At 42.9% G+C, this 12893-nt stretch overlaps 1 protein-coding gene across 2 annotated transcripts in view; it reads left to right on the top strand.

Moving 5' to 3' along the window:
- Positions 1-12893, top strand: part of LOC109685928 (S-adenosyl-L-methionine-dependent tRNA 4-demethylwyosine synthase TYW1-like) — a 198827-nt gene that overhangs the window by 25610 nt on the left and 160324 nt on the right. For both annotated transcript variants that reach the window (XM_074075772.1, XM_074075773.1), the window contains exons 8-9: positions 4656-4773; positions 10074-10126. In XM_074075772.1, coding sequence (XP_073931873.1) covers positions 4656-4773; positions 10074-10126 — 171 coding nt within the window. The remainder of the gene's footprint in view (positions 1-4655; positions 4774-10073; positions 10127-12893) is intronic.

The following is a 12893-nucleotide window of genomic DNA, read 5'->3' as shown; positions in this document are numbered from 1 at the left end:
GGCAAATATTTTCTCCCACTCTGTGGGTGTTCTCTTCAGTTATCATGTGTATTTTATTGTTTCACAGGTAGACAGCTGAGCCTTAGGCTGAGCAAGGTGTCCTTAGTCAGGTGGCTGCTAAGTGATGGTTCAAGTGTACACTCCATCTCTCTGCTCACTCTCTGATGTGCCCACAGGGGACAAGGCGCTCCCAGAAGGGAAGCTGTTGAGTTCTGACAGCAGAGTATCAGGAAGAGCCTGATGATTCTGGGTCTGCGGGTTGTGATTTGTGAGTGTAAAGTGACTGCTTTTCTTTCTGCACACGTAAACGTCACTAAACACTCCCCACAGTGTGCTGTGCTCGGGCAGACAGACAGTAACATCATGAGTGTTACTCACCAGAGAAACATTTCAGTTCACCCGCTACTTAATTTACAAAAGGATCAGTATGTCTAGTTCTGATCATACAGTCACATTGGTACCACAGTGGAATAATACAAAGTTGGTTCATAGGTATTTTTAGGGCCTTGAAAGGTGACATACCTTCTACCGAGCTCTGCCTCAAAGCTATCTGCACTCACCATGGCCTGTGTAGTCAAGAGCATTTAACTAAGTTCTGAAATTACTTCCTTAAGTCGGGTTGTGTGAAGTAGAACCACCGTGTCAGAGTACAGCTCTTGATACGGCAGGCCAAGCTATTCTGTACCAGTTCAGGAACTGCCCTTAAACTTCATATACACAGAAGCACCCAGTCATGATGAAAATTGGCCTTTTGTTCTGTTTTGTTTTTTGGTGGTACTGGGGTTTGAATGTAGGGCCTTGTGCTTGCTAGGCATGCACCTTATCATATGAGCCGCTCCTCCAGTCGCCAAAGTGACCATTTTAAAGCTGAGCTGCGATAAGCCAGTAGCGGGGATTCATTTACTAAGCAAATAGGAACCTGAGGATATGGGGCTAAATTGCATAGTGGAAGGCATTTTAGGTAAAACTTGAACTAAAAATCACATAAAGAAGAGTTTTATTATTTTTTTTTAAATAGGTAAGGGGCTGGAAGTATGGCTCAAGCAGTAGAGTACCCACCTAGCAAGTTTGAAGCCTGAGTTCAAAACCCAGCACTACCTCTCCAAAAAAAAATTAAAATTAAAAAATTAAATAGAGAAGGCCTGGTTTTATAGCCTAGGCTGGCTTTGACCTTGAGATCCTCCTACCTCAGTCCCAGAGTAGCTGGAATCACAGACAAGTGCAAGTGGCAAGTGCCACTGAGCCTGGCAAGAGGTTTTTAACATTGAATGTTGCCAGGCCCAGAATTGGTTACTGAAAAAAGTGGAGTCTGTTTTTCTGGGGTTAGAAATAGCTGTTTGGTAGTGTTGGGGGGTCTTGATTTATTTAGACAACAGTTGGTGAATGGCCTCCTTGGGCATGTGGGTTGACTAGATAGCAAATGAGTTCCAGAGAACCTGGGATGTGGTATCTACAGCTTTCTGTATGAGTCGTTGGGAGGGAGACACCAGTGGTAAAGAAGGGTCAGTAAAACAAACAGAGACCCTCTCCCTGAAAAAAGGTGCGCCATGCCAGGAAAGCTCATTTGTTGCAGAGCACTGGTTGACAGCTATTTTATGTTAAAATCTTTAAGAAATGACTTGAATTCACCATCCCCCACCTCAGTCTCCACAGTGCTGGGATTGCAGATGTGGCCACCATACCTGTGTCAGTGGCATTGAGGATGGAGAGCTTGGGCTACTCATGAAATTCCGTGGACAAAGAGAAAGGAATCATGGCAGACCAACTCTGGGGATTTTCACATGCTTCTGCTTAGGATGTTTAACAGCTAGACATAAATACACTAACATACGGGTCTTACGTGATTATTGTACTGTTGTATTTTAGACAGAGTGCACAATGTCCACACCTAGGGGGTTAGAGTTAGAATTTGAATGGCTTATTAAACTTGTTTGGGGAGTGTGGTACGCCATTGTGTTTCTTTCAGAACTGAAGTCGCTGCCTCTCGGGAAGATAGGACTGATCTGCATGAGAGGGGAGGAATGCCCAGCGTGTTTGTCCTCAGTACCCCAGACCTTTGATCTCAGGCTCTGTGCTCAAGGCTGGACTCATGGCCCCCATGTTTTGTAGCAGGCAGTTTCTCTAGGAAGGGCATGGGCTGTATTCTTATGTCTTCCTTCAGAGTGTACTTATTTCATAGAGCCAGAGGATTGCTTCTCGGCTTTTTGGCTAAGATCAAGTGTAGCATAGAGCCAGAGGTTTTTCATTAAAACCATAAGAGGGTGTGCGCTGTGGGCACAGTGCAAGAGGCCAGTGTGTTGGGCTTGGTCCAGTTTTGGATTTACATGGCCTTTGGGGTAAGTAAAAAAGCAGGTGATGTTTGTGGAAACTGAGGCTCTCAAGCATAAACACTTCCACCTTCTGTCCAGTTTTGCCACATTCACAGTGGAATCATAGTAACCTGCTGTGGAATTACTGCACAGACAATTCTGGTGTTATGGGGTGAGGTGAGTGCATTTTGCTCCACCTAAGACTTCCTTTTCAAACTCATGCCTTTGTTTTTAGGATTCAAATAGATTAAAAAAATAATAAAAAAGGCCAAAGGATTCTCCTTCTCTTTTAAAGTACTTGTTTTGTTTTGGTATTGCGGTGTTGGCCTTGTGCACACTAAACGGGTACTTTACCACTGAACTACCCTCTACCCCCAGTCCTTAAAATATTTTCAAATAATAACTGGAGCCTTTTTATTTCTGTAAAGTACCTAATATTAAACTCACTACTTTTGTAATCAGTCAGAACAAGGGACTGATGTTTGTTTCTGAGTTTTTTCAGTTCCATCTGGAAATGTGTAGTTAAGCACAATGGTAGCAGAAGCTGTAGCTCACGGCTTAGCATTGTAACTGGGTTTAGTAACTAGGAATGCTGACTTTGCACACAGATGGAACCCAGTGTGGGTTACCTTTCCTTGTCTTGTGCATTTGACTCCAGTGTGCCTTTTTACTGACTCCATTGCAGTAACAGAGAAGTCAAGAAATTAGCCCCTTGCTTGCCTTTCTGTGCGTGTGCTGTTTTAAGATTCTTTTTTCTTTGGGCGGCACTGTGCTTTGAACTCATGGACTCACATTGACTAAACAGGCTCTACCACTGAGCCACGCCCACAGCCTTTATTGCTGTAGTTACTTTTTGGACTGGGGACTTCCGAATACCTGGGATTACAGGCATACACCTTTATACCTAGTCAGTCTCACTGTGCAGACCATAATGGTCTTGAACTTGAAATCCTCCTTGCAACCTCCTGAATGCTAGCATTATAGTTGTATTCTACTGTGCTTGGCCATTTTTGTCTGTTCTGTTTTCTTTGCATGCTCGCAGGACTTTATTAGGTGTTGGGCAAGGGAAAACCCTAGAAATAGTTGTTCACCTGGTACAGCGCCTGGGATAGAGGAGCTTTTGCTTGGAGGTGGGCTTTCACTGAAGTGGAAGCAGATCTTCAATTATTATTTTATGTATTTTTTCTGACAATACTGGGGTTTGAAGTCAGGGCCATCACTTGCTAGGCAGGCGCTCTACTACTCGAACCACTCTGTCAGCCTTTTCCTTCCTTCCTTTCTTCCTTCCTCCCATCCCCTCCCCTCCCCTCTCTTCACTTCTCCTCTCCTCTCCTCCCCTCCCCTCCCTCCCTTTTCCTTTCCTTTCCTTTCTTTTTGTGGTACTGGGGCTTGAACTCAGGGCCTAAACTTTGAGCCACTCCACCAGCCCCTTTTTGTGGTGGGTGTTTTCGAGATAAGGTCTTATGAACTGATTGCCTGGGCTGGCTTTGAACTGCAGTCCTCCTGGTCTCTGCCTCCTGAGTCGCTGGGATTATAGGCATGAGCCACTGGTGCCCATCTTAGCCTTTTCTTGTGATGGTTTTTTCGAGATAGGGTCTTGAGAACTATTTGTCCAAGGCTGGTTTCGAACTGCGATCCTCCTGATTTCTGCCTCCTGAGTAGCTGGGATTAACAGACTTGAGCCACCAGTGCCCCTCCATAGTTCTACCTCTCTCTGTCTTTGAAGAGAAATTTCCCCCATAGCATCTCATGAGAGGGGCAATTATGGTGGTAGTTGGTGGAGATAGGTTAACCTGGTCTCTTAGGATATGGCTCTTTGGGCAACACAGAGCACTGTTTTCACTTGCCTTGGGGGTTTGCAGGAGTTATTACTAGTGGGAGCTATCCTTTTCTTGAGATAGGGTCTCACTGTGTATCCCAGGCTTGCCTCAAACTTGTGATCCTTCTGCTTTGGTCTCCTGAGTGCTGGGCTTGTAGCTATAATTTATTGAGTGTTTGGCTTAAAAGCTATAATTTATTGAACACATTTTTTCCCTCTTTTTCAGGTGAGGAAATTGAAATTGAAAGAAAGTATGTAACTTGCCAAAGTTAGGCAACTGTCTGTGCTTAGATTGTTGAAAACAAGTGAACTTTTTGATTTTGGTTTTGTGGGTACATCTGTTCCTATAAATGCTCTGGCATGCCTTCAGGTCATGGCCTAACTGGCAGGGTGACCACTTTGTGGGGGACAGGGCTCGGGTTCTGGTTTGTAGTGAACGTTTCATTGATGCTGGAGGTCCTGAGTACTGTGTTTTACTTCCTTGCACACTGCCAATTCTGGATTTCATTCTTTCAACTTTAACACAGAGAGAAGAGGAGCACTTGGAAGAGGAGACAAGTCTGTTTAGGGGCACATGGAAGAATGAAGATGGTGAAGGAAGAGCGATGATAACGCCGGCTCTCCGAGAGGCCCTCACTAAACAAGGTAAAGACCCTTACGGTGGGGATTGCTGGGACCAGGAGAGGTGAAGTCCCTCTGGGTAGCACAGCTCTGTGTTGGTGCAGCAGGTGTAGCTGTCCAAGGTTCTGCCTTGTTTGTGAGGGTGGCTTGCAACTTGGTTGCCTGCACCAGCCCCTGGCCTCTGTGCTTGGTGTGTTGGGAGGTTACTGTCGGTGTGGCTCCAGAGTGCAAATGGAGAGGGCTATTGTCACAGCTGCTTTACTTATCAGTTTACTAAGGGGACTCTTGAGTTCAGGAAAGAGTTTCTGTGATGCGAGACAGAGCTCTGTGTACAGGTGTTATGTCTGGATTTCTGGGGTCAAACCTTATTAAGGAGGCAATAGTTGAATGATAAGTGAATTCACAATGAGTGAGGAGCCCACCTCCTTCCTTCCTGATCTCCCCTCGCTCGTATTTATGAAGAACCTTTTAGGACAGTTTTGGTAACGGAGAAACGTAGAGTACAGTGTCTTCTTGCCTTTTATTTTCAGTAGACTATTTACATTAAGCTTATTTTATGATGAACTGAAATCTGTTACTCTGCTGTTTTCTACATCTCTCTCTCTCTCTCTCTCAGTCTGTGTGTTTGAGTTAGGGTCTCAATATGTAGCCCAGGTTGACTTTGAACTCTCAGTCCTCCTGAGCTGGAATTAGAGATGTTCACTGTCATGCTCAGCTCATCTTTTTCTTAACTTCCTTTTTTTCTGCCTTCTTCTAGATGGAAGTTTTTTTGATTAGGATTCTGTTTTATACATTTGTTGGTGATTCTTGCTGTAATACTGTGATTTAGTGTTTGCTTGAGGTTTTACCCTCTACCTCTGGTTTTTTGAGACAGGGTCTCACTATGTAGCTCAGGCTGGGATGCAGTATAGGCCAGGCTGGCCTGGAACCCACAGTCCTCCTGCCTTCCGAGTACTAGGTACACTGTATCTCTTTATCATGTCATAGTACATATCTTTGAATGGTAAAGGGTGAGCATCTCTAGTGTGAAGACCTTTAATCCAAAATCTGAAACCTTGTGAGCTCTAACCTCATGTGAGGAAGTGCACGCAGGTATACTCAAATACTGCTGTATGAGATTACCTTCAAACTGTGTGTAGAAAGATGAGGATGAAATGTAGACATTTTGTGTGTAGTATCTCTGTGCGATTGAAAATATTCCTAAATCTGAAGCAGATCTGAAATCTGGACTCTTCTGGTCCTAAGCATTTCAGGTAAAGGATCTATACCCTGCACTTACTACTTTGCACATAGCAGAGCTTAGCATGGTGTGCTGCTTCCCTTCCTAGCCATTATGCAGTTATTATGTATCACTTTTACACGTGCTATAAACCCCACACTGCAGTGTCATTTTTGTTTAGTCAGTCATTTTTGCAGGCTTTACATAATTGGAAAGACTCTTGGCTGGGAGTATAACTCAGTGCTAGAACATTTGCCTATCATGTGGTCCTAGGTTTGATCCTTGGCACTGAAAAAAAAAAATGCAAAAAACCAAACAAACCTCCAAACCAAAACAAAACCTCAGCCTACCCCTGGCAAATCTTCTGAATGAAATCTTCCAAAAAAAAAGAATCTTGCGTATTTATTCATGTAGATACCACTTTCTGTGATTTGATTCTTTGTGCAGATCCGTGTTCAGTCTGACCCCCTTTGCCTTCTTCCTGAAGGAGTCTTTTGTTTTTCTTTTTTGGTGGGGCTGGGCCTGGAACCCAGGCCCTTGCTCCTGCTAGGCATGTGCTCTACCACTGAGTTATAGTACCAGCCCCAAAGGCAAAATGTCCCAAATCTTTCTTTCTTGTTTGTTTGTTTTTCTTTCTTTTTTAAAATTTGGAACTGGGAATGGAACCCTAAAGCACATGCTGTACCCTTACCTCTGAAGGATCCTTGTAACATTTCTCGCAGTGTGGGTTTGTTGGTGATAACTTACATATTTGAAGGAAGCTTTTTTTTAACCTTCACCTTTGAAGGTTTTTTTTTTTGCTGGACCTAACTTGTAGGTTGACAGCTCTCCTTGTCCAGCTCTACTGTCCTCTTGCTCACATTGCTTCTGATGAGAGCTCGGCCTTCAGTCATCCTTTTATTTGTTCATTTGAATATGACGATACTTGTAAGATTTTCTCTTAATTACTGATTTTGGGCAATTTAATTGTACAGGTGTGTATCCTTTTTCCAAAATGCTTGGACTGAAAGTGTTTCAGATTTTGGAGCCTTTTTGATTTCAAAATATTTCCATTGAATTCCTACTGTAGGCCGAGCGTGGTGGCTCATGACTTTAATCCCAGCCACTTGGGAAGTGGAGATCAGGCGGATCAAGATTTGAGACCAGCCCAGGCAAAACCTTAGCAAGACCCCATCTCAGCCAATAGATGGGTGTGGTGGTGTGTACCTGTCATCCCAGCTCTGTGGGAAGCATAAATAGGAGGATCAAGGTTCAGGCTGACCCTGGGATGCCGTATTCCAAAAATAAATCAAAAAGGAATGGAGGGTGTGTAGCTCAAGTGGTGGAGCTCTTTCATAGCAAGTATGAGGCTCTGAGTTCAAACCCCAGTACCACCCCCCCCACCAAAAAAAAAAAAGATCCAAAAATCTGAAACTTTTTTGGTGCTGGGGTTTGAACTCAGGGCATCACATTTGCTAGGGAGGCATCCCACCACTTGGCAACTTTTGTGTGTGGTTTTTGCTCTGGTTATTTTGGAGTTGGGGGTCTCATGAACTATTTGCCTGGCTGGCCGTGAACTGTGAGCCTCCTATCTCAGCTTCCCAAGTAGCTGGGATTACAGATATGAGTCCCCAGTGCCAGCTCCTGTGCAACTTTTTGAGCATAATGTCAGTATGCAAAAAGTTTTGAATTTTGGAGCATTTTGGATGGCTTTTAGGGTAGGGATGCTCAGCCTGTAAAATATCTTAATGTGCTTTTGTTCATCTTTCTTTTGCTTGAGTTTTGTTGAGATTCCTGGCTCTGTGGATCTATATATATATAGAAAACTATATCTATATATATATAGAAAACTATATATATATATAGTTTTCATCAAATTTAGACAAATTTTGGCCAATATTTCTTCAAATATTTTTCTGTCTCCTCCTGCCTCCTTTCTTGAGGAGTATAATTACATGTATACAATCTGCTTGAATTTGACCCACAGCCCACTGGTGTTCTATTCATTTTTTAAATTTCTTTTTTTTGTTTGTTTCACTTTTCACTTTAGATAGTTTCTGTTCCTTTGTCTTCAGGTTTGATCAGCTTTTCTAGTCTAATGTCTAGTTGAGTCTATTAATCTTTTCTGGTATATTTTTTAACCTAGACATTACAGTTTTCATCTCTTAACTTTTTGAGCTTCTGGAGCACAGTTTTTATGGTTTCATGTCCGTGTATGCTGCCGTCTGTGTCATTTCTGGGTCAGCTTGGTTGGTGGATTTTCTACTTACTGGCCATGTTTTCTGTTTGTTTGTATGCCTCGTGCTCTTGATTGGATGCCAGACCTTTACCTTATTAGTTGCTGAATATTTTTATATAAGCTCTCCTCTAAATACTTTTAGCTATTTTTTCTGGGGCAAATGTAGCCTATGTGGAAATAATTGGAGCTTTGAGACTAATTTTTATGACGTGTTAGGTGAGAATATAGCCAGCTTCCAGGATCAGTTGTTCCTCACTATTTTGACAAAAGCACTGGAGCTGGCACAGACAAACGACCTTCCTCCCTGTGCCTCCCGAGTGACTGGGATTCACGGGCATGGGCCACCACGCCCAGTGTGCTGTGTTTTTCATAACTAAATACTGAATTTTATAGAGCCCTATGATCTCGGGAGAGAGATTTAATGAACTAATATAATGGAATATAATTTCTGTGTTAGTGATATCAATGGCATAATACAGAAATTCAAGACAAGACCTAGAATTTTCTCTGGTAATGTTAGTGTGCTTTGTGCATCAGAGATGAGCTATTGAGCTGCACTCATTTCCATCTTCAAGTAGATAAGCCATGCTTTGTTTATTTTTATGCAAGATGTTTACATAAATGTGGAAGAGGATGAGAGTCCAAGCCCTGTAACTGTTGCCACTAGAGTCTTGTAATCCACATTGACTCTGCACCATTAATCATCGCCCTGTGAAAAAAGTGCTTGCTTAAGCAGCCGGTGAACATCTTCCGCCACTGGCTACATTATTTCTCCACCTCCCTCACTTGTCTGCAAGAGACTGATAATTGTGATGCTTGAGGCTTCCTGAGCAACTTTCTGGAATGCTCTCTGAAATCTTGTACTTCTAGCTGTTTTAAAGGCGACGAGGGCATGCCGGTGCGGCTGTTGCCATGCATTTCGTGTTAGCTGGCTCACGATTTCTAAATCATCCGGAGTGGAGTGACACTGGGAATTCTCACTCAGGTGTTGGGCCCTAGAATTTGATTCCCTTCCTTTTTGGGTCAACATTTCTTTGTTTTTAACCTTTTGTTGGCAACCTAACTCTTCATTTTTTTTTTATTTTTTATTTCCAAAGATTACTGATGACAGTTCTCTGGTTATTCATTTGAAATATATTGCTACTGTTGCCTTATGGTCCAAGACATGGGTCATTTTTATAATTCCACTGATTCTTGACGAGAACATACTGTGTATCTGTTGAGTGCAGTGCTGTATTTGGGGTCTTGGTCAAGTTTGTTTATTGTGTTTTGACCTCTGAGATTGTTAGGTGCTGAGAGGCTAAAACCTCCCCGTGTGACTTTGGATGAGTTTCATTGTTTCTTTTCCATCTCTTTCATTAGATGCATGTACATTTTCAATTGTCTTCTTGCTCTGGTAAATTGCTGTGATGATTTCTGCTACAGGATTGTTGATTGCCATATATGTTTGTGTATTTTTGTTGTTGTTTGTTTTGGGCGGTACTGGAGTTTGAACTTGGCCTTGCACTTGCCAGGCAGGTGCTCTATCACTTGAGCCAAACCTCCAGCTCTTAGTGCTTTAGCTATTTTTAGAATAGGGTCTCATATTTATGCCTAGGCCAACCTGGACTTCATTCCTCCTATTTATGCTTCCCGTGTAAACGAAATGACAGGCCCAGCTTTTATTGGTTGAGATGGGGGTCTCACTGTTACCCAGGCTGGCCTAGAACCTCGATCCTCCTGATCGCTACCTTCCAAGTGGGTAGGAATGCAGGTGTGAGCCATTGCACCTGACCTGATTGCCATAATTTTTAAGCAGAGGAAAATTATTTTGCTAAATTTTAATATCACCTTCTGATATAAGCCTTTGGATTAGTGCAATTTTGTGTTCTCTACTTTTCTATTCAGGTTATCAGCTAATTGGGAGCCACTCTGGGGTGAAGCTTTGCAGGTGGACCAAGGTATTTATTTATTTTTATTCAAATATTATTTCTATTTGATTTTGTTGTTGTTGTTGAGACTGGGATTTGAACTCAGGGCTTCATGCTTGCAAAGCAGGCACTCTATCACTTGCGCCACACCTCCAGTCCATTTTGCTCTGGTTATTTGGGGACAGGGCTTTGTGAACTATTTGCCCTGGCTGTCCTTGAACCGTGATCCTCCCAATCTCAGCTTCCCAAGTAGCTAGGATTATAGGGGTGGGTGAGCCACCAGCGCCCTGCGGTAAGTGAAACACGCTTCTTCTCTAGTTACACTCAACACTTTTTACATCTTTTATTCCTGTCCTTAAAAGTTTTGATGCTACTTCCTGCTGTGACTGTCTTTTATTCCATTTCTGTGTGTCCCTTCCTGGGTGACTCCTGCCTCTCCTTGTACCAACCTTCTCTGTTGTGCCCTCTTGGACTTGGCAGGAAATATCCCTCAGATCCAGCTTCTTCATCTTGCCCCTGGGATGCCCACGTCACCCACCCTCTTCCACATCTGCCCATTGCTTGGTTCCTTAACCCCTCCGCCCCCACCCCCTATGCCCTCCCTGATGGAGGGCCTGTTCTTAGCCCATCATTTGCAGACTGTCAAACATGTCCACATTTCTCTGTTGCATCCTTTCAGTGCTGTCTGCTTGCTCTGCAGGCCTGTTGCTGTTATTTGTGGCTATTGGAGAAACTGTTTTTTCCTCTGCCTTCCTCCTCATGGGCACGAATACTCCCCAGATCACACCTCTGGTGCCTTTTGTTCCTCATCTGCTCGAGGTGACAGTGTGCTTGGTCCTGTTAATTAATTGATTCATTTTAACACATTTCATACCCAAACTTTCTTTTTTCCCATCCAGTGATTTTTTTTTCTTTTATTCATATATGCATACAATGTTTGGGTCATTTCTCCCCCCATCCCCCCCGCCCCCACATCCAGTGATTTTTAGTCATCAGACTCAATGCTGTGTTTGTAGCCACTGTTTTGTAACATAACTTTTATTCTCACTCAATTCAGTTTGCAGATAGTACATCACACACATAATTCAAAAATGGGTGCTTTGCTCAAGCTATAATATAAGGAGGAAGTACTTCATATTAAATATCATGTGTTTCTATTACAAAATGCTGTGACGCTGGTACGTGAGAAGGCATAACAAAGCCGTCACCTGCTTCCATCTGCTGTTTTTATCCAGAGCTGCTGCTTTTTCCTCTTGTATTTTTTGCAGTGCTGAGGATGGAATTTAGGGCCTTGCACATGTACTTTCAATGGAAAAGTTTAAATTTAAGAGAAGTAAAAAAGATTAGAAGTTGCCTATATAAGAAGTAATAAAAGCCAGTCTTATTTATATATGATAAGAGACAGCACAGCTAATAAGCCAGTAATTGTATCACAGTGAGGAAATGAGAAAGTAGGATGTACTTGCAAATGAGCCAAGTCTCATTTCTGTCGTGTAGTTGGAACCATTTCCTTGCTGTGATTGGGGAGGGTGTGATGGAATGTCACAGAAAACAGATCTCATCCTGAAATCCCACGTCTCACTGAGACCACGTTCTGTCTCTAATTGGCAGCAAGCCTGTGAAGATCAAGAAACAGAAGTGGAAGAGTGGCTGGGAACAGTTTCTGAGTAAAATTTTAAAATGACAGGCAACTCTAAAAATAAACAATTTTTTTTTTTTTTTTAGTGGGCTGGGGGTTTGAACTCAGGGCTTCACACTTGCAAAGCAGGCACTCTACCACTTGAGCCATACCTCCAGTCCTTTTTGCTCTGGTTATTTTGGAGATGGTGTTCTCTGGAACCATTTGCTTAGGTTGGCCTTGAACTATGATCCTCCTGATCTCAGCCTCCCAAATAGCTAAGATTACAGGTGTGAGTGAGCTACCAGCATCCAGCTCTTTTTTTTCAGCATCCAGCTCTTAAACAACTTGAACATATAATTTCTGCAAGATAGATTTTCATTGTTGTTTTATAACAGTGATTAAATATATAAAATGGGAATCATTTTAAAGACAACGTTCACTGTTGAGACTCCTGCACCCAATTTATCTTGGCATTAGCCTGATTAACTTTGAATCATAGTTCCTGCCTTGCCACCCCCTTCTTGGAAGTACATAGTGGCTTAGTGGTTCCCATCTTTTTTTTTTCCAGTATTGGGGATGGAACCCAGGGTCTCAGGGTCTCACTAGGCAAGTGATCCACCACAGAGCCACATCCCAGCTTCCCTATGGCTTCTCACTGAACGCTTTGGATTTGTAATAGGAGTTTCAGACTTCCTAAACTCAATTGCTAATTCCTTTCCCACATCTGCCCCTTGTCCTCACTCATCAGTTAATGGTTATTCTGCCCTTTCAGTTGTTTAGGCAAACAACCTGGAGTCATTGTCCACCCCCCCCTTTTTTTTTTAAAATGTCTAGATATTCCTTGAGCAAATACTCCCTTTAAAATAAATCAAGAATTCAAAGGATAGGTGTACAGGTAGAGAGAGCACTTGCCTAGCATGCTTGAGGCCCTGGGTTCCATTCCCAGCACTGGAAACAACAAAATAACACACACACACATCTTCAGAATCCAACTACTTTTCACCAATTATACACTGGTCCTTCTCACCAGTGGTCACTTATTCTTTATGATTTCAGTGTTCTTCTAGCTGTTCTCTCTGGTTCTACTTCTATCATCCTGCACTGTCTGTCCTACAGGGCAGTCAGATATCCTGTCCTTCAATTGCTCAGAACCTCCAGGGCTCCCCTGACTTACCA

Source organism: Castor canadensis, chromosome 6 (genome assembly GCF_047511655.1).
Source record: "Castor canadensis chromosome 6, mCasCan1.hap1v2, whole genome shotgun sequence".
Classification (NCBI taxonomy): domain Eukaryota; kingdom Metazoa; phylum Chordata; class Mammalia; order Rodentia; family Castoridae; genus Castor; species Castor canadensis.
Note: the sequence above shows the minus strand (reverse complement) of the source record. Positions and strands in the feature narration are given on the sequence as shown.